The sequence below is a fragment of the Carassius auratus genome, chromosome 21 (assembly GCF_003368295.1).
Source record: "Carassius auratus strain Wakin chromosome 21, ASM336829v1, whole genome shotgun sequence".
NCBI classification, from domain to species: Eukaryota; Metazoa; Chordata; class Actinopteri; order Cypriniformes; family Cyprinidae; genus Carassius; species Carassius auratus.
Window position 1 is genome coordinate 1,406,356 of NC_039263.1, and position 21,917 is coordinate 1,428,272.

A 21,917-nucleotide genomic window follows, 5' to 3' on the forward strand; every position below is an offset into this window, starting at 1 on the left:
CACTTCTTACTTGTTTTGACTATAGTAATAACTGTAAATTATGCATAATTATAAGCAATCAACCCTAACTAAACCCTAGCCCTAGTTATATATAAAGTGCATGTTCTTAATTAACATTACTCGTTATATTTTTTATAATTACACTGTAACAAGGACACCTTAAAAATATAGTGTAACCAAACATGCAAATTTACATATTTATGATTCATTTTCATACTTCAAGAGTCAAATCAAGAGTCTGGGTCCAGGGGAAAACAATAACGTGAATGATAAAACCATGATAAAAAAGTTTTTCCAATCATTTTAATGTTGTCTTTAAAATGATGAAATATTATCAACACTATAGACATTGCAATTCATCATCAACTGTGACTAAATTACAATAGGACATACTGGACACTGAGGTATTGAGTATTTTATTTTTGCATCTTTCTTGCTGTAAAAGAGTAAATCTATTGGCAGTCCTGTCCATGATTTGAGGCGATGTCTCACTGTTCTGCTACAACCCAAGCATTTCCTTACTGTGCCCTCAAAGTATGGATGTGCCAGCTCGGGCATATAGAGTTGGATAAGAATTCTTGGTGTAAGTGATCCCTTGTTTTTACGGCTAATGTGTGCTACGAGAGCTGTGAAAACCGCCGACACTTTTCCAGTGCCTGTGGTATGGGACTCTTAGTTGAATCCAGCTGTGTGAGCTTTCTTAGTGTGTTTTTGGTTTCCTGCTTTGGCCTTGAAATAAGAGACTGAGAGGTGTCAAGACTTCCCTTAAACTGCATTCGAGTGGCACCTTTAACCCCGAAATCTGCAACCCTCGCACTAATGTTGATCCTGAATGTTAGGAAGTTCTCTACAAAACCTGTAATCATGGTCAAGTAATGCTAATGTTGGATAACTAAACTAAGCACATTTTCACTTTTCTCTTTTGTTTAAATGGGTCCTGTGGTGTTTCTGGAAGCAGCTGCACCTTGTATCAAAGCCATTAGTCCCAGTGAAGGCTGGACAACAGGAGGTGCTACTGTCATCATCATCGGAGACAACTTCTTTGACGGGCTGCAGGTCATCTTCGGCACCATGCTGGTCTGGAGTGAGGTGAGTGTGCAAGTCGTATTTTGTCATCTGTCCAGCTGAACTTTGCTGTTTCTCACGGCTTGTCGCTACAGTGTGATCGCATTAGTAATTATAGGCATTTATACACAAAGCATGGTTCTTATAGATTTGTATGATTAGATTACACTGACAATGAAACATACATTATTAACATATTGCCAACATCTAAAACTTAAACACATGTATAAAACTTTAAAACTTTAGAAACTTTCAAACTAAAATCATTGTCACCTTAAAATTTAGTTGTCTATTTCTTAAAATGTATAAAATTGGTTAAGACTGAGGTTAGGTTTGGGACTCTAAAAGTACAGAAGTACAGAAATATACATAAAATAAATACAATATTTCCTAAAGATATTTATGTTGCTAAAGCTGTGTAGTGAGGTCCACATATTATAAATGAATATATTTAAATAATGAATATGTTTAAATAAATAAATAAATAACAAATTGTCACAATTATAACAAGTTGTAATTATGATAAAAGAAAAAGTCAGTAATTAAAAAAGTAATTAATAAAAAGTCAAAATTCTGACATAGTAAGTCATATAAGATAAAGTTATAATTATCTAACAACAACTAGAAATGTACATATTGTAAGCTAAAATTTTGCCAGCTTGAAAAATAGGCTAACTTTTTGTCTCATCATTTTTGTTATAATTTCTACTTTTTATCTCATAATTTTTGGTAGGAAAATAGCTTTCACATATATGATTTTAGATCCTGCCATCCATATTGCATATTTATATGTACATCCAAAAAAAAAAAAAAAATTTAAAAATATTGTTGACCACAATGCTTTCATTATCACATAACCAAGTTCTTTAATAAATAGTGATAGGTTAAGAAAGAGGTAAAGACACTACATAAACGTGCATGTGGAAAAAAAATGATATTACCAGAATAATTTAGTTTTTTACCCTTTAGACTGTGGAGTCATTGAAAATGAATCCACGCTTGTGTCATGACTGCTTTGCGGCCAATCAGTTACCTTTTGTCAGTTATTAAGATTATATTATAAAAATTTGATTAGTAAAAGTTAAAATAGTCTACATTTAGTTTAGTGTAAATTATATCCTAAATACAATGTTAATAAAAGTCCTCCAGTGTTGTTAGCTTAATGCAGTTACATCCGTCACCTTTCCCGAAGCTGTCAATGACACCCTTTGTCCTATCAGAATACATTAGTGTTGTGCTAGGCCGACATTATGCAGGTGATTTAGTTACTCTGCTTAAGTGATTAAGAAATGTAATACATTCAGTAGCTGCTCAATTGTTTTGTACAAGAAACTGAGCAGCTTGTTTAACGCTGGCTAACTGCTCAATAGCGGCGGCTTTAAAGGCGCTCAAATCAGTGGTGGCGAATCACATGCACAAACACATTGATCTGGAGTGTTTTGTAGTATTTTCACTTCAGACCGCCACTCTTCATGACTACTGAGTGTTCATCAAGCACCAACCCTGATACAAATTTCCCCACTGCATATTCAGCTAACCTCTTTGATCTGCTGATGCTAAGTGCTAAACGAGCTAATGACTGTGTGCGTGTGTGTGTGTGTGTGTGTGTAATGAACTACATCTGGTACCGATTCAATACACTGTGCTGAAATCTCCCTATAGCGGTTCCTGTGGACCTCATAACCTTGTGACCTTTACCTCCTGACCCCGTGACCCCCGTACACGGGGGGCCCATCAAGAGCCACGTAGTTCCCTTCAGCTGCAGTGCAGCGGGGATCTGATTACCACAGATAGCATCTAACGAGAGAGGAAGAGAACAAGAGCAGGGGAGGGTTCAAGGAAGATCTGTTTCTTTCATTTCTTCTCCTCCTACCAATTCACTGTCTTCTGAACACAGTCATTTTTGTCTGTCGTTCTCAAATAGCCGCATTCATTAACACTGTGCTTCAAAGACGTCCTTTTTTTTCGGGCTTCGAAGAGATCTTGTGTCTTTCTGTAGCATGTGCGGTACTGTAATAGTCAAATGGACAGTTAGGAACAAATAGCCTTATAGACTAACCAATGTTGCGTTTCCCAAAAGCTGCTATGGTTGCAAGCTCCGTCGTTACCTAAATAGTTCAATGGAACTTATCACCATAGTTATCTAACAATGCTTTTGGGGAACGCACCCTAGACAGGATTCAATTTAAACTTCAGTAATCCTTCAGAACGGGGAACAAATTCACTATAAACTAAGATTAAACATGAACTATTCTCCCCCAATAATCTCCTAATTTGCTTCTTAGGTAGTTTCTGTAGTTATGTTTATGTATGGGGTAGGCTTAAGTGACCTAGAATATGGCCATGCAGAATAAACTGCTAATATGCTAGTAATATGCATGTTAGAGGCTATTCACACGAAGTTTTTTGCCAAAAACGTTAAACTTTTTATGCGTTATGCGTTTGTTTACACGACAATGACATTTTGTATATAAGCATCATATACAACATCTAATCGCTACTTCCCTAAAGGTTCTGTTTACTAACAAGGTGACAGCGCCAACTACTGGCCTGGCATACATAATACAGCGTTTCTGGCCATTTTCATGGATATGTATAAAAGTATATATATATATATATATATATATATATATATATATATATATATATATATATATATATATATATATATATATATATATATATATATATATATAAAACGTTTTAAAAACATTTTCATTTATGCTTCAAACTTTTTAAAGACACAGTGAAAAAAAACTTTTTAGTTTTTGTCTTCATCATTGTCATGTAAACATAGCCTTAATAAGCAACTCGTTAATAGTGAAAAGTATACCCTAACCTATAAAGTGTTACCTCTCTCTGCTTATGTATTCATAATACTTTTACAATAATACTTGCAATGTGTTTGTGTATGTGTAAAGTCTGCTAACATACATATAAGAATGCAAGCACAAGCTTTCTTTTACAGTATTTATGAATATTTTAAAATAACTTTTTTTAGGTTTTATGTTAATTTTGTTTTTACATTTTATTCATTTTGTTATTTGCTTCTGCTATTTTCATTAGCTTTTTAATGCCTCTATTTACCTCTTTAATATATATATATATATATATATATATATATATATATATATATATATATATATATACATATATATATATACATATATATATATTGCCCAAACATTTACATTTGCATACTTGTGAATGATCTGGTATCCTCTAGATAGGCACAAACTCTGAAACACCGAATATACAGTTCTTTCTCTGTTGATTTCCGTTTGACAGTTTACTAAGGTAACAACATAAACCCCATAAATACTGGGTAAAATGGTATAATTTATTTTAGATTGATCTATTTTAGTGATAGTATCTGATTAGTTAACTTCACTAGTGTGCTACAACTCCTTTTCCTGCCACTCTAAACGAATGTGCTATTCTGAATTCAGTCAACCCTTCTCTTGACTCCTTTTGCAATTTTGGATTTATTTTCCACATATTTTCCACATTTATTTTGCGTTCTATGATTACCCTGACTAGAACTTGGCCGCAATGAGCTCTCTCAAAAGGAAGCACAACTTTGCTGGCTACATTTTGAAACGCTCTTGCATCCGGAGTGCGTCTAATGCCATAAATGCTGTCAAGCTAAGTTCACTTGTTTACTGTTTTGAAATGAAGTTTATGACTGTGAGAGACAAATGTTCAAAGATGTTTCAGACAACAGCTCATATGAACCACATGCACATAGACTGTGAGATGCTGAAAGACAGTGTGCTGTTAATTACGTCTCTGAGGAGCTCCACCTGTCCTCTTCCAGCCTTCATCTACGCCACCCCTTCACCACCCACCATAAACAGCCTGATACTGATTAGACTAGATTCACGTACAAACACACACATAGTCAGATTGTTTACTGATCAGAACTGGATCAAAGAACATAATCAGCCAGGGCAAATCAACAAACAAAACACAACTAACTTTTGCCAACAAAATGCTGCTAGAGTTTTTCTCAGAACTAACTTCACTGTTCTGAAACTTTTTTCATTAACTTTTGTCAATGTGATGTTTACTGTCAGTATCTGTTGCCTTTCATATCACAAGTGATTGTGTTTGTTGACATTATTTCCTGAAGCTTCAGAGCTATTATTTAGTCACATGGCATTTACAGCTCTAATGATGAACATCCGAGCTTCAGAACTGAGCGCCCATTGTCAAATATGGTAGATTTCAATTCTCATACTTCCTGTGCCAGCCAAGCAACTTCCATTGAGCAGAATGGAAAGTCCAGGTTACTCCAGTTATAGAACTCCTTAAGTCTAACATCTCTTTTTCTCATTTTCTCCTCACAGCTCATCACACCTCATGCCATCAGAGTTCAGACCCCTCCGCGTCACATCCCCGGGGTGGTAGAGGTCACGCTCTCCTATAAATCTAAACAGTTTTGCAAAGGCACACCAGGAAGATTCATCTACACAGGTACGCTGTTTATCTTAAAAAACGAAACAGTAACACTTTATTTTATGGGGTCCTTGTTACACGTTACATGTTATCCTAACCCAATATATTATTTAAAGAGATATGCATAGGATTTTATACTTTTTTTCTTAATTTTGAGTAGATGGGTATAAATTTGGATCTTTTTGTATAGAATGCATAGAATTATTTGCTATATGAAAGACTGCTGTTGATTTTCCTCACAAGCACACACACAAACCCTCAAGTTCTCAGAAGTACAGCTTTGTAAGCTTGATTGCTGTTGATGGAGAAAATATAACCGCTAATGCTCATAAAACCTGTTACAATTAAGGAAGAAAACAAGCTGCATTTTATAGGCGACCATATTGAAGCCATTTAAACAGTGAAACAAACTGTGCAGCTTACATGAAACCATTCATGCATAAATATACAAACAAACACAAAACGTTTGGCCCAGTAGAGTCACATACAAATGACAAAATTACAGATTTCTGTTCTATATACACAGTATGAATATACACTATTGGACATATATGTTTATACACTGTGTTTAACTGTTAGACAAATTAAATATTTTAAGAGTTTTTTTTTACAAAATTATGTAAGGCACCAGATATATACTGTATGTACAAAAAGTTAACCTTTTGTTATCAGTTCCTCCAGTGTTTGTGAGGCAATGCGATTGCGCTTTGGTCTTACCTCATACCCCAACCGATCAATGCCTATTTCTTCCATGAGGTCAAAAGTCAGCTCACTGCCTAATTTCATGGTTATTTATTTTTTCTGTTGCTTTTTGTTTGTACATCCTCGCTGGTGTTAAATCATCACACACACCCACACAAACAAGAGAACACACTTGAAAGTGATTCTAAATCAAAGGCGAATTAAAAGAGAAAAATAGCTGATCTGGTGCACAGATGGGCGACCGACTCGTTCCACTGAGGAAAGGAGAGGGAAACAGTATGTGTATCCACAGAAATTAAGTGCCACGATAGACATGGTGTCAGAGTTGTAGGTGGCAACCAGTGACACTGAAAGGAAGACACAGATGGCAAATTCATTATTTCATTTCTTTCACCCACTGCTGCGAGTATATCAGACGTTTCTCTCAGAAAATCTTTAGAAACAGAAGCAAATGTAGTAAAAATTCATGCCTTTGAGTGTAAATCTTGAAACTTATAGTTGTGCTACAGGTAACCTTCAGCTTTTTGAACTAATCACGTACCTTACTCTTGAAAATGAACTCAAGTTGGCACCTTTCAGGGCATCACCGACGTTAAGCAACTGGCACATAAAGATGGCAGCTGGCATGGGTATTAGCAGTACCCCGGCAGACAGCTGGCGATGCTAATCAGTCTCTGTTAGCTGAGGCCGCTATAGCAAAGGCTATTTGCATAGAACACTAGCAAACCCTCAGAACTAATTGAATCAATAAAGGCAAAGCCACGGACGCCTCCCGCCAGGCTCTGGCCGGGCATTAATCAATGGCTACCTGGAAACTACAACTGAAGACGGAATCCATAAATGGCTAAATCAGTCAACCACAACAAGAACATAAGTTGAACATAAGGTCTTGCAGACGATGACACAAGAAAGTCTGTGCTTTTGGGCTGTTTTACATGAAACTACTGGTCAAGCTTTGTTTGAGAGTTTTTGTAGTACAATAAAGTTACAAAACACATTCTTTTGTTAAAGGAACACTCCACTTTTTTTTGAAAATAGGCGCATTTTCCAACTCCCCTAGAGTTAAACAGTTGAGTTTTACCGTTTTTGAATCTATTAAGCCGATTTCCGGGTCTGGAAGTAGCACTTTTAGCTTAGCTTAGCATAGATCATTGATTCTATATTGATTCTATAAAAAAATGACCAAATAGTTCCTATATTTTTCCAATTTAAAACTTGACTCTTCTGTAGTTACACTATTTACCGACGGAAGATGAAAAGTTGCGATTTTCTACAAACTAGCTGAGGACTATTTCCAGGTGTTGTGTAGTATCACTGCGCCTGCTGCACCTGTGGTACGGCAGCAGAAAGGTCCTTGATTATTACGCCAGAATGAGAGTATAGATTAAGTACAGCGCAGTTAAAAATAAAGCATGTATATAGATGTATTGTTTCCTTACATCAGTACACCTGATATACCTGGAAGTCTGCTTCCAGAGTGTTTAATGCTGCTTGAGCCACTTATTCTAACCGGGGTCGTTCGCAACAATAAGAGTATGATACGCAATTGACCATCTACAGCACTTGAGCTGTTGTTAGAGGATCATGTTTTGTAGTGTTGACTAGCGCAGTCACATACTGGTGGCCCGAGTTAGTGTAAACAGCTTCGGCCAACAAGGTGGGCTATTTTCACTTAATAAGTAAGTAGACACTCAAGAATTTCAATATCTCGCTGCATCCCTATTCCTAACAGCTAAAACCTGCAAACCACTTTAGTCTGGTTTAATCTACTGTTTTTCAGCAGGGTTGTCTGTTTCTCTGTCTGTCTGTCTCTCTCTCATCCTGGTGTTTCTGTTGTACTGGACACCATATACAGATCCCTGGGGACAAACTAATACATCTCATATAATTGACAGTGTAGGTTCTGTGTCACTTTTAAAACTGAATGTCAGCGGCGTGTGTTTGTTAGGAGGAAGTGCAGAGTGCCAATCGATAAACCATTGGAGTAACAGAGACAAATCCTTCTTATGGAACTGCCGCAACTTTCTCAAGAATCGCAGGGAAACAGATCTGAGACAGAAAGGCCATGTTTTCCATTCTGTACTCAATTCATTTGATTTAATTTTAGAATTTTGAGATTGATTTGTTGGTTGCACTGTATTTTACAGTATGTGTACTTACATGTACGTATAGTGTACTTACAGTGTATTTATCTAAGAAAGTTCTGGTAATACAAGGTAACTACATGGGGTAGGGTTAGGTTTAGGGGTAGGTTCAAGGTTAGTACCTAGTTATTACATAGTTATTGTAATTACTATAATAAGTACATAGTACATAGTACATGGGAAACAGGACTGTAAAATAAAGTGCTTCCGATTTGTTTTATCAATTATGTAACATTATGTAATGTGTAACAGTGATGCCAAATCAATACTTTCCTTTAAAGTAGTCATTAAAATATATATATTTTACTTGCATGACTTCACGTATTTCCAATGTGAATAAATAAATAAATAAAATCAGGAATCGATTACAACAGTTAAACAATTATGTGATTGGTTACAACATCAAAACAAAATGCCATTGTAAAATTTGAGCAACTCTGGAGCATTTTAATGGAATATTTACTTTGGAATAACAAATTATTATCTAATATTTTACATTTGTATTATGATATTGTTATTTAATTATACAGTATATTATATTAATAATATATGAAATAAAACCTATTTAAATTAGGTTTAAATTTAATTTAAATACATAATGATACATTTGGTCCATTTCTATGACATGTTGATTTTGTTTTCTGATAGTATAGCTGAAAATTCCCCTAGCATCCCATATAACGGTACATTTTTTTATTATCATTTTAACCAAATATCGCCTCTTGATAGCAAAGCGCCTTTTCTGCAGTAATTGGTGACGTAAAAAAATTCAGCAGGATCTACTGCTGCCAACTTAAAGCTTTATTGTCGGAAGGGACAAGCACCTCCAATTAGATTCCAGGCAATTCCAGGTCACCGCAAGATCGGACTATAGCCAGATATCTCTGCAGCGGTCACATGGCTAGTAGTGCTGTAGATGAATCACACACACCAACACACACACTGCTAACAAGACCCCAAAGGACGAGTTTTGAGGCTTTATTATATAACACAGCCTCAGTGAAAACAAGAGCACAATGGAAATACGCTATTAGTCAGCACACCAAGCAGAAAAAACACAAGAGTGGTTTTAGGTTACTCAAAGTAATGAGAAAAACAGCTCTAGTCTAAAATACGACACACTGCATGTAATATATTTGTGTATAGTTCTCTCATGCAAAGAAACATTTCCTTCATTGTATAAAGAAAGTGAACTTCAGCAACACTTCCTCTAAACCTGCCTCCAACATCTCTTTTACCGCCAGTTGTTTTGTGTCATAAAGATGCAACATCAGAAAGAAGAAAGTGTGGTAGAATAAGAGAGGGGGAAAGACAAGAATAAGATTGTTCTCTATTGATCTTAAAGTGGTGTGGCTTGGAAAAAATAACTCATCTATAATAAGGGGAGAAGAATGAAGCAATAATTCAGAGGTATTGAACGCTCCACTGCCGTGGGTATTGATCCCCCAGAGCTCTTGCATTCAGCTCGTACCTGGGGGAAATACATGCGCCCTCTGGGATGAAGGGGGAGGGAAGTGATGACATTCCCTTGCTTATAACTGCAGTACTACAGCAGGAAAAGGATAGGAGTTTTAGTTAAAGATGATCCATGCAGTCTTAGAGCTGTCAGAGCCACGGGCCTGCTTGTTCCAAGAACAGATTCGGTATTGAGTGGATAACTTTAAATTTGTCTCCGTTTTGTCTGATTCAATTCGGATTTGATTCAAACATTCTTGAAAAACATCGGGAAGACAACTTGTGCGTCATGGTTGCTAAAGCACCAAACCGGATGGTTCTGGAATAGAATCAGTTCTTTCGTAGATTCAACTCATTTTGTTCGGTCCAAATTGGTACATTTTTAGGGATTAAACCAGACAGTTCCAGCAGAGCTCACGGCCTATAGAATAGAACATAATCAATTATTTTATATCCATTGATTTTTAATTAAATGATTTGGATTCGTTATTTTTAATTTAATTTGTTAAAAAAAAATGAAAGACGATACATATCATAGTGCTGACACACCACTGGACCTTCTGGTTGTGGAATACAATCAGTTATTTTCTAGCTTTCAGTTTGATTTCATAATTTTATTATTATTATTATTATTATTATTATTATTTAATTAGTTAGATTTGATCCAAACATTCTAAAAATTATGTTTTAGTGAAAGACAATCTAAAAGAAACCATATTAGTGCTGTTAGAGTGCCTGTTCTGGTGGTTCTTGGATTTTATTGATTTTGTTATGAATTTGATTAATTTACTTTGATTCGATAATGTTCAGTTTGCTTTTATTTAGCTAGATTCAGTTTGTTCGAATTTGATTCAAAAACTGGTTAGAATAGAGTCCATTATACATCTGATTAATTCGCTTTGATTCAATAACATTAAATTAGATTTTGTTTTGATTTGATTCAGGCATGTAAAATGTATTATGTTATATATTTAATTCTTTATTTGGATCTGCTTTATTTGATGTGTTCAATTTGATTATATTTATCATGTCGATTAAAGACTCAGTGTTATTTGAATCTTTTAAAAAGAAAAAACAAAACTTCACCTGAAAGTTCACCTGAAAATAAAAATTCTGTCATGAATTACCCACCTACATGTTTTTTTCCAAACCTGTAAGTCCTTCATTCATCTTCAAACTCAAATTAACTCTGTTTTTAACAATTTTCACAAATCATGTTTTTTTCATTGTGCATTGTGCATCCAATCTGTTTTTGCAAACAAACTCTTTATATTTTTGATTAAATCCAAGAGCTTACTGACCCTTCATAGACATCTTAGTTTACACTAGTGTGTTTTTATTCTGAACACATAACTTTTGCTTTGGTTATGCTTGTAGTTTACACTACTTCAACATTTTCAACCCTCAAAAATGAAGACTTTTGAAAATGTGTATCCTTGATGACAGTGTAAACAATAACATCATGCTTATAGCTATGTTAAGGTAGATTCCCTTTTCCACTGCTCCAAGCATACAGACGCATCCGCAGTCTAAATAATAGGGCATCTACAGTTGTACCTGCATAAATGGTCATCTGAAATGTTTTCGGCTGTGCAGTGTAGGTGGAGATAGTTTCTGAAGCGCACTGAAAACGTCAGTGTAGACGAGGTTCATTTTAATTTAAAAACACTGTTTTAAAATGAAAATGCACCAGTGTAAACAGGGCCTTAATTTGTGTTCCCGAAGATGAACAATTATGTTCATAATTTTTTGTGTTCTGAAGGTGAGTAATCAATGTATTACTGTTGTATGGGTTTGGCTCGACTGTAGATTAAGTGTATGTTCAGTAGGCAATTACGTATCCAACCACTACCCATCACGCCACTTTACTATCCTCAAATTAAATGAGGACTTACCTCATGGTTCCCTGTCTCCTCTTTCCACACTGTCTGTCTTCTCACATCATTCCCTCGTCCAGGTCATTATAGTGAAATATGATGAGGCCTGGATCTGCCCTCATGAAATTTCAATAAGAATTGATCTCTGTGATTGCAGGAGATTCTTCTCAGAGAGCGAGGGACAGAAATAAGTGATACGCATTTTTTTTGCTCATTCATTTATTGTCAGTGATGTTTGTATCAGTGTGACCGCATCCGCCAATCTTTTAGTGCTGACAGCTGACAGATGTTGCGGCAGTGGCACTATTCATCGATCCTGTTCTCTCTTTGTGGACACTACAATGTTTGCACAGACTCATGATAATCTCCGTTTTGTTTGGTTAACATCCAAATTTCTCACCAATCCATTAAGTCCAGATACATTACGCCAGGTAGAACTGTCATAGGCCTATGGATTTCCAGTATCATAACAATATATGATATATACTACAGCAGATGTGTTGGATTGTTTGCCATCACCATGCTAGCACGTTCAAACTGATATTTTTTTTTTTAACAACTCCCTTCTGAAACATTTTAGGCCGCTAAATTAGCTAGTAGCACAGTTAGATACAGTACTTCTCTCACTTAGGTTATTTTTGGCTATTTAACCGCTAAAGCTACCAAGGGAGAGCTATAAAACCAACATCCCTTTGCAAATTGATGCCATGTGGTATTAATACGAGGAAAACAATAAAACAGTTTGAAGAAGTGGAGTTAGGCCAAGCTATAAATACTTACCGTGTGGTTAGTGCTTGTTTCGCATGTAGTGAATACTGCACTTGGCTACAGTGAAAAGTTAGGCCAACAACAATCCCACTTCCCCATTTCGGGAAGAGAAACGTTTCGTACAGTAGAGATATTTGAATAGTTGAAGAGCTTCATTCTCCTTCTGAGAATTTTCTCGAGTTTGTCCTCTGTAAGACCCTTGAAGGATTATTTTTTTTACTTTATATGTCTCAGTGCCCTTGATATATCTGTGTTCTTTTAAGTGAGGGCTAGAGGATGTGGTGACCAAATCAAAGTATATCAAATTGGAAACTCTTATATTCTTGAGGGACACAATGTCCCGCAGTTTCAGCCTGTGTCGAAAGTGGACGAAAGGTTCTTTCATAAGAAACCGCTTCTTCACAAACACAGTCTGGACTAGGGTCATTTTTCGAAAGTGGTTTAGAACGTGACTCAAGAAATACTGTGATTTAAGAATGCATGATTGATTTTGTATATATGTATGCATGTATGCATTTAGTGATACAGTTTTTATTTATTTATTTATTATATCATATTTGTAAAATACTTTATTCAATAGAAATCATTTATTAAATATATGATAATATGCATCAATAAAATTATATTATATTATATACACATTGAAAAATATAATTAGCTTTTATTAATTAACATATTAACATGTATTAATTAATAACAATCATAGTTATTTGTATTGCTATTTATTACATGCATCTCTTGATGCATATTATCATATATTTAATAAACGATTTCTATTGAATAAAGTATTTTACAAATATAATATAATATAATATAATATAATATAATATAATATAATATAATATAATATAATATAATATAATATAATATAATGTGTTGTGATTGACATTGTTGCTATTTTTTAAGTTATTATAAAATGGGGTTAAATTATATTACATTACTTTATATTTATCTACTGTAGTTGTTAGTGTACATTAAATCACAAATACATTGCTTGATATTTCTAACTCAACAAGTGTTTGAATACACAACAATTCACACTCTAAAATGCATGAATGTCATTACATTAGATGCAAAATACTATTTCATTGAGATTGGTACCAAGATCAATTCATTAAAACAATTCCCCTTTTTCCCTGCACTCTCTCTCTCTCTCTCTCTCTCCCTCTCTCTTCTTCTCTGTCAACCTCTGGGTCTCTCTGTAAGTGAATGTTTTCCCCAGGCTGAGTGAGAGGATTGGACACAATGTAGAAATCAATGGCAACAAGCGAGGAGTGAAGTCCTCCTGACACATACAAGCATGTGAATGTGTTTGAGACTCATCCATCTCCATATCACTTTATTAACAGATGCCTGCACACAGCAATAGACAGAAACGCCAGCTCTCTTTCCCTTCCATCCAGACAAGTTTTCAGATTAATTAAATTTTATCAACCAGCATTTCCGAGGAACTGTATAATGAAAGGTCATTTATTGCTGTAATAACTGTGAACAGCAGCACTTATGTGGTCAATATATATTATATAGCTTATATAACCTATATGTTCTTAATTGCCAAGAACTAACTTTGATATAACTTAAACAGAATTTACAGTATCTTAACCATCTGCTCCAACCGACAGGAAAGTACCTACATTTCATGCCCCAGCAACCCCTAACACTCCCTCACACTCAAACTGTCCAAACCACTCTCTCTTTCTCTCTTCCTCTTTTCTCTCTTTCTTCTCACACATCCATCCTTCAACAGCCTTGGGACCAGACACTCAAATGACATGTTATTTATGAACGTTTTGCAATACATACATATTTTGGGCTTAATCAGATGCCATATTTGGATCCCACGAACACTGAACCACATGCTAACCAAAACACAGAGGACAGCGAACAACTTGGCACCTGTAAAACGCAAGCTGTTATGAATATAAGACGAATGTAGGATTAACGTATTTCGTGTTATGTTCCACTATATGTTACAGTAAATGCTTTGCATAATGAAAAAGTCATTTTTGCTATTTATTTATTATATAATATAATGTTAATAATAACATACTATACAATTTATTGCCATACAATTCTAAATATGAATTTATAGAATTATTTTATCATTTTAAAATTTTGCATAATTAATATATTTGAATTCATTTAATTAATATTATTTATTAAATTTCATCTTCATATTACAAAATGTTACATAATATAATATAATATAATAGAACTTTTTAGAAAATGTAGTTTGTCTTAGCTGGTTAGAGCTGTCTTGAATGCTAAAGCAATTATATGAGTTTTTTTTGTTGTTGTTGTTTTTTGGTTCCCCTACTTCTAAGCAGGCTCTCGAAACTGTGGTACTTCACAAACAAAGTGCCGTCATGAGCAGATATTCTACATCCATCTTCCGTCCATTACAGGAGCAAGTGGTGTCGGATAGCTTGTTAACATCTCTCCTGTCCTCCATCTCATACCTCGCTCAGACTGAGAGACAGGCTTTCATGTTTTTGACAGAATAAAGACTTTATGCAAAGTAATTGCTGCGTGAAACGTAAAACATGAACGTCCTGCGATTTCACAGTATATGCGTTGCTGCACTTAACATGGGCGCACAACAATTCCCAGCCATTTTAAATGACTTCCATTAGGACTGTTGTATATATTATTATTGCACTTTCTGAAGAGTTATTATTCTAGGTTGGACTCAATTTTGTGTGTATTTAAGAAGAAAAAAAGATAATGCAACAACTAAATGTTCCATGTTCAGCTCTATTCCTAAAATATGCTAAGCCTTTTACTCTTTGCAGCACATTAAAAGGGAAAAATCTTACCAGTCTTCTAAAATTACATTGAAAAAATGAGGGCTTTGTCTCTTTTGTTTGTGTCCACAGCTCTGAATGAACCCACCATAGACTACGGTTTTCAGCGGTTACAGAAGGTCATACCTCGGCATCCAGGAGACCCTGAACGCTTGCCAAAGGTACCAAATCGAATTCCAGATCGAAGCTGTTTTTCAACAACAGACAATAAATGCAGTAATTGTCTGGACTGAAATGTTTTTATTTTATGTAGCTTTATATACATTATCGCTTTAACCTGTTAAACTGCACCAGAACGCCCTCGTCCTCTAGTTTATTTGAATCTCAATTTTTTTATGTAAAATATATAACTGATTAATTTGGAGTGTTAATTGCCTGACTCTGTTGAACTAACAGGTTTATCAAGAATGTATGTTGTGTGGGCTGAATCATGATTCATTTTAAAGCTGCATTTGATCTGACATTCCTCTATCACTATTAAGTGCTTCCAGATCCACTTTCCTTGATTTAGGAAGAGTGCTACAGCATTAGCTATAACATCAAAGTAATGAGTCTCACTTATGAAGGACTGAGATGGTGGGCCGGCCTCTGTTATGTCATCATTGTCTTGGTGATGAAACTCATATGGTAATAATTCTGCTTGGATGAACATTAGAGTCTGTTGCAAAAGGACAGAAAGAGTTGCATCATGTTTCTGTTTTACTTCTACATGTATACAGAGCAATGTTTGCATGTGTTGTGTTTGTTGTAAATGGATCGTCTGAGTGTAACAGGTACTCTGCAGAGTGTTTTCTCTGTTTTTCCGTTTGGGTCAATTTGGTCTTAATGAAACCGTGTTTCTTTAACAGTCTAAATAGTCCAACTAAGCTAGCGTCGCAGAGGGTGGAGGTATTTGGTTTGCATTAGTTATGCTGGAGCTCTGGAAATATGACAGTCTTTGTTCAATCACTGAGATTCACAGTTCAAATCTCAGTTATACCGGGACTACGTCAGGTTATTCAGAAAACACTGGCTTAGATTTTGCCGAGTACAATGTGTTCCTGGAACAACTTTCTTGTTGATTCTGGAACAATTTTTTTTTTTTTTTTCAGGGTTTAGGGTCAGACCTCAGCTTAGGCCCGAGGTTTGGGGCTAAAGCAACATTCTGCCATTTTAATTTAAGTATAAAATAAGATAAAATAATAAAAAAGTAATTAATAGCTAAATTTAATAAAAGGGCATTTAATGACAAGTATATTATATTATTTTATATTACTGTATATATATATATATATATATATATATATATTTCATGTTAAGCAAACAATTAACTATTTTATACTTTGGGCATTATAGAAATTAGGGTTAGGGTTAGGGTTAGGTTTGTGAAGTGATATTTTGTGATTATATTATATTATATTATATTATATTATATTATATTACATTATATTACATTATATTATATTATATTATTTATGAGCTATTAGATTAAAATAGCAGGATTATTTTAGTGATATGCTATTTACACTAAGTGCAAACAGCAGCAATTATCTGCACCTCAGAATTGTCGTATATTATAAAACAGTAAGCAATAATAACGTATTGAGTATAAATTATAATTTAATTCAAATTATTAAGTGGATGCCACCTCATTGGGACAAAAGCCCTCCCTACACCTACCCGATACTTTATTTTCAACTTTGCAATAATTTCCTTCATATTTAATGAAAATAAATGCCTTTACGATTTGTTATGAGATTTGAAAAGGGATGGAAAAAATCAGCAAATGGCGGATTCGAACTCAGGTCGATCACATCAAGAAGACTACGATACACGAATCTACAGTACACCACTGAAGATAAACGTCTTTGGTAGTGTTGACTAGCACAATCACATGTCAGTGAGCGGAGCTCCTCCGATATTAGTTTCAATCTCTGGCAAATTCTATGTTGATGAGAATCAACCTCTCAGAGTCCTTCTCTAGACCACCACCTTTCTCTAGCCTTAAAATATGAATGGTTAATGGGGATATTATTCCATGATGCCATGTACTTCAGGAAGATAGTTGGCAAAATCACGTAAACTATAAAAGCTCCCTCTCTACATTCATCTTCTCTTTAGAGCGTTGAGTGTATTTTGCTTATTCATTTCACAAGTGTGTATGTTTGGTCACGTGCTGGGATCTTATTGTATATACATGTGAGTGTTTGTGTGTGTGTGTGTGTGTGTGTGTGTGTGTGTGTGTGTGTGTGTGTGTGTGAGTGTGTGTGTGTGTGTGTGTGTGTGCGTGTGTGTGTGTGTGGGTGTGTGAGTTTAAGAGCGCTGGCACCCAGAGGTGATCCATCATGGTGAAGTCAGCTGTCCAGCGGTGCCTCCCGGCAGGTCAGCGATCGAAGTCTCCGCTGGCTGGACTTTATTATTGCTCCAGCACCAGTAATTGAGTCACAGCAGTGGATATGTGTGTGTGTGTGTGTGTGTGTGTTTGAAAGCAGGAAGAGAAATTATTCCAGCGCACTGGCACCTCTGACATTCAGAACAGTGTTGAGCTCAATGAAGAGGTCGGACATATGGAGGAACAGAGAATCATACATAATCTCTCGCTCTCTCTCCATCTCTCTGGTCTTGGCTGCTGTCCCATTGGCAGCGGCGGCACCACACACACACACACACACAAGCTCTGTTCCTCTCCGCCCCATCGATTTTCTCGTCCTTATTGAGGTAATAACAGTTTGTTGACGGGGCTCTCTTTTCAACTGCTCACCTCAATCATACCAGCCAAACACAGGGACGCCACAGAGAGAGATGCACACACACACACACACAGATCTAAATGAAGACATGCCATAGACTTCTACTGTTCTTACATAAATAGCTTTTAAAATCAAAAGCTAAACTTTTGCTTAGGATGCTACTCTATGTTTACAATACAATGAATCTACTGTAAGCAGATTGATAGAGTTTTAATGGATGTAATGCATTTTATAGAGTTAAAATGTATGTAAGATATTTTTTATATATAGGTTTTTCAAGCAAAATTCGTACAGCAATGTGAAATTGACACTTTTAATTACTTTTTGGAATGTGATACACCTGATTAAGCAATCATTTGCTGTACAGCATATGCAATATCATCTATTTTTGTTTCTGACATATTTATCAGTCATTAATAGAGATATCATTTTAGACAATTTTTTTTTTTTTTTTTGAGTGTATCTCCTATCTAAACCTCTCAGTTTAGTTTCCTATAGAGGCTGTAATGTTCACAGCTCAAAGCCAGACAGACCTGAGAAGCTCAGACGGACAGACGGTGTAGTAGCCCGTATGAAAGGATTAGAGAGGAGAACAGAAGTCTGAATGCTCTGCTGGACATTTACATTCATAATGAGATCTGACATGAACCTACACAACCTGCCCATTTTGGAGCCTTTATTAGTTAGGTGTGATGTTTTTTTTTTTTTTTTTTTTTTTTTTTTGTGAGTTTTGAATTTATATATATACACACACACACACACACACACACACACATTGCTATATGCTATTATAAAAGACTAAAACATGTATTCAGTTTGTTGCAGATGTTGTCATTCATCTGCCCAAAAAGTAAAATAAAATTAATAGCTTGCGATGTAAATCAATGAGATCGTTATAACTACTTAAAATACTTACATAAAATGCATATAAATATCAATTGTCACTATGCCTCTTCCAATAAAATTTTAGTAAAGTGACAAGTAAATAAAGTGACTTAGTTTTATGACCAAAGCTTTGCACTTTTTTTTTTTTTTTTGGACAAAACAGATAATGCAACACAATGCATTAATGATCTAGAGGAATTAGAAATGTGTGTATCAGATTTTATACAGTTGGCTTTATAGGGTTAAATAAATAGCAGGTTTTCGGAAATGCCAACTAAAAACCTTTCTGGGAAACCAAATTTGCTGATATCATTGCATATGAAGCTTGTGATGCCATCATCTGCTGATGTCTTGCTGCATCAGAGCTGATCTAATCAACACTGTGAACAAATGCTGAACAGTAAATAGCTTTGTCAAAATGATGTGAACATGTTAAACTGCTTCCTGTAATGTGAGGCACAGTCATGTAATGTTGGGACAATCATAATTTTTTGATGGTGTTGCCTAGAAGGACAATTATGGATTGTCTTTAACTTATAGTTGTGTCTGGTTTTCAATTTTGTCATGATTTCCATGTTTTCATTCATGTGGGTTTGATGATTTCTTAACTGAACTGATCACTGTTTGACTTTTATGGATGAGTCTTAGTACCTGGTCCACAGGCATAGGAAAACATATTACATTTGTGATGTATAGAGCTCAGTGTTCTGCTATACAGTATTCATCATCGACCTCTGCTCCTCATCTTTTCCGCTGAATTTGATTGATGTTTTGGCTGAACTCGCACGTACTGGGAATTCACTGCCTCCAGGCTGCCCCACGTTCATTCGGGAACTTTCGCTCGCCAGTATCCCTCTCGCGCTCCCCCACGCTGGGCTGCAGAGGGACTCTCCTCCGCCTCCTCACTCTCGCTGCAGGATCTATCGCTCTAACAGCTCCCCGTGACGATAATGAGAGGTTAACACAGTGCCAGCATGGCCATAATTGAGTGAATTTAGCACCTTGGACAGCGCACTAAAACTCCTCATTGCTTGCGTGACCCCCCGTCAAGATTTGTTTGTGTGTGTGGGTGTGTGTGTGTGTGTGTGTGTGCATGATGCGACACACCCCAGGGCTGATTGGGAGGCAATATGTTCCAACACAGTGCTCACACACACATGCTAAGGGGTAAGATCCTGATGAAGGTTGCATTCAGAGGAGGGAGCAATTTTCTGCCTTGTCACTCGGTTAGCTGGAGCAGCGCCCTTCTGCATTAACTTCTCCCAAAGACCTCCCACTCTCCAACATACAGGAATCGAGAAATATAAGGAAAATGCTTGAGGACCATGTGAACGGTTCTGCAATTCAAACATCCAATAACAGTATCCTTACAAAAAAGAAAAAAAAAACTGAATTTTAGTTGCATGTAAGATTAAAGGGCCTAAATATTTTATATACATGAGCAGAAAAAATGTATTTGTAAATTGTTTGTAAAACCATTCGTTCATGCAACAATTTACGTGTATGCACATTAAATTTATATTTAGCATAACATTTATTCTATGCATAATTTAGATTTATGACTGATTAAGAAAGTTGTTATGATTTATTTACTTAAATAATTATTAATTAATATTGTTTTTTAAAAAATTTGCAACATTTTTTTTTTTTTTCAAATGATTTACATTCACAGGGATGGGACCATTTTGTGATTAAAAGTTTAATGAATTTACAACTTAGATAAGAAACGTTAAATATTTAATGCAACCATTTATATATTTACATAAGGCTGGTTTTAGAAATGATTTATAGTTATGACAATGCAACATTTGACAGAAAAATTGGATTACAAACAATCTACATAAGTTTCAATGCACCAATCAATGTAAGAATGGTTTTATTCACATTTTGCATTTCTATTATTGCAACATTTAATGTAAAAAGTTCATTTTTTATTGGTTTTATACATTTATAACATTTATTTTTATTTTTATTTATTTAACCTTTATTTAACCAGGAAAGGTCCCATTGAGTTACAGTAACTCTTCTCCCAGGGAGTCCTGGCCAAGACTGGCGGCCAAAAGTTTCAATACATAAAAGACAGGACATAAATTACATAATACACTACAAATCTCTATACACTATACATACTAGAAAACAAAACAAGACATTAACGTCAGCAAATACAAACATACAATTGTATAAGATACCTAATTAATAACAATTGCACTGTTCAGTCAGAGTTGACTTTAAAAGGTTTTTAAAAGTATTAATAGATGGAAGTGATACTAGATTTAAAGTGTTTTGGAGTTCATTCCAGGCATTTGGTGCATATGATGAGAAAGCTTTTTTACCAATGGCTGTTTTTGTTGATGGAGTAATTAATAGTATTTTCTTTGACGATCTTGTCCTGTAAACACTATTTTGGTAAATAAGCAAATTTGAAATATAGATAGGTAATTTACACATTAGTGCTCTAGCAATAAAAATCAATAAATGGATTTTCCTTCTGAGGGAGAGGGAGGACCATTGTACAGTTTCATACAGAGTGCAGTGGTGAGTCCTAGCTGCTGCACCTGTAATGAAACGTAAAGCTGAGTGGTATAGTACATCTAGTTTTTTTAATAAAAATGAAGTAGAGTGCATATAAATTAGGTCACCATAATCCAAAACTGATCTGCTCTGCACCAACCTTTTCCTTGCTGAATAAGGAAAGCACTTCTTTAGTCTAAAATAAAAACCTAACTTGGGTCTAAGTTTTTTTAAAAGGCTCTCAATATGGACCCCAAAAGACAATTTATCATCCAACCAAATACCTAGGTATTTGTAGGAGGTCACTCTCTCTATTGGAGTACCACTTTGTGTTAAAATAGTGAAATCGATAAGAGAATGTGAACGTGTAAAAACCATTAATTTTGTCTTTTTAGCATTTAATACCAACTTTAATCCTACCAGAGATTTTTGTACCTGACTAAAGGCAGACTGTAAATTATGAATTGCTTCCTTCAATGACATAGCAGAGGTGTACAAAATAGTATCATCTGCATACAG

The 21,917-nt window shown here is 35.3% G+C and overlaps 1 protein-coding gene across 4 annotated transcripts in view; it reads left to right on the forward strand.

Annotated features, from left to right (window-relative positions):
- LOC113038178 (transcription factor COE1) overlaps positions 1–21,917 on the forward strand; it is a 122,237-nt gene that overhangs the window by 88,833 nt on the left and 11,487 nt on the right. For all 4 annotated transcript variants that reach the window (XM_026195426.1, XM_026195427.1, XM_026195425.1 and 1 more), the window contains exons 9-11: positions 959–1,089; positions 5,415–5,541; positions 15,346–15,434. In XM_026195426.1, the coding sequence (XP_026051211.1) occupies positions 959–1,089; positions 5,415–5,541; positions 15,346–15,434 (347 nt within the window). The remainder of the gene's footprint in view (positions 1–958; positions 1,090–5,414; positions 5,542–15,345; positions 15,435–21,917) is intronic.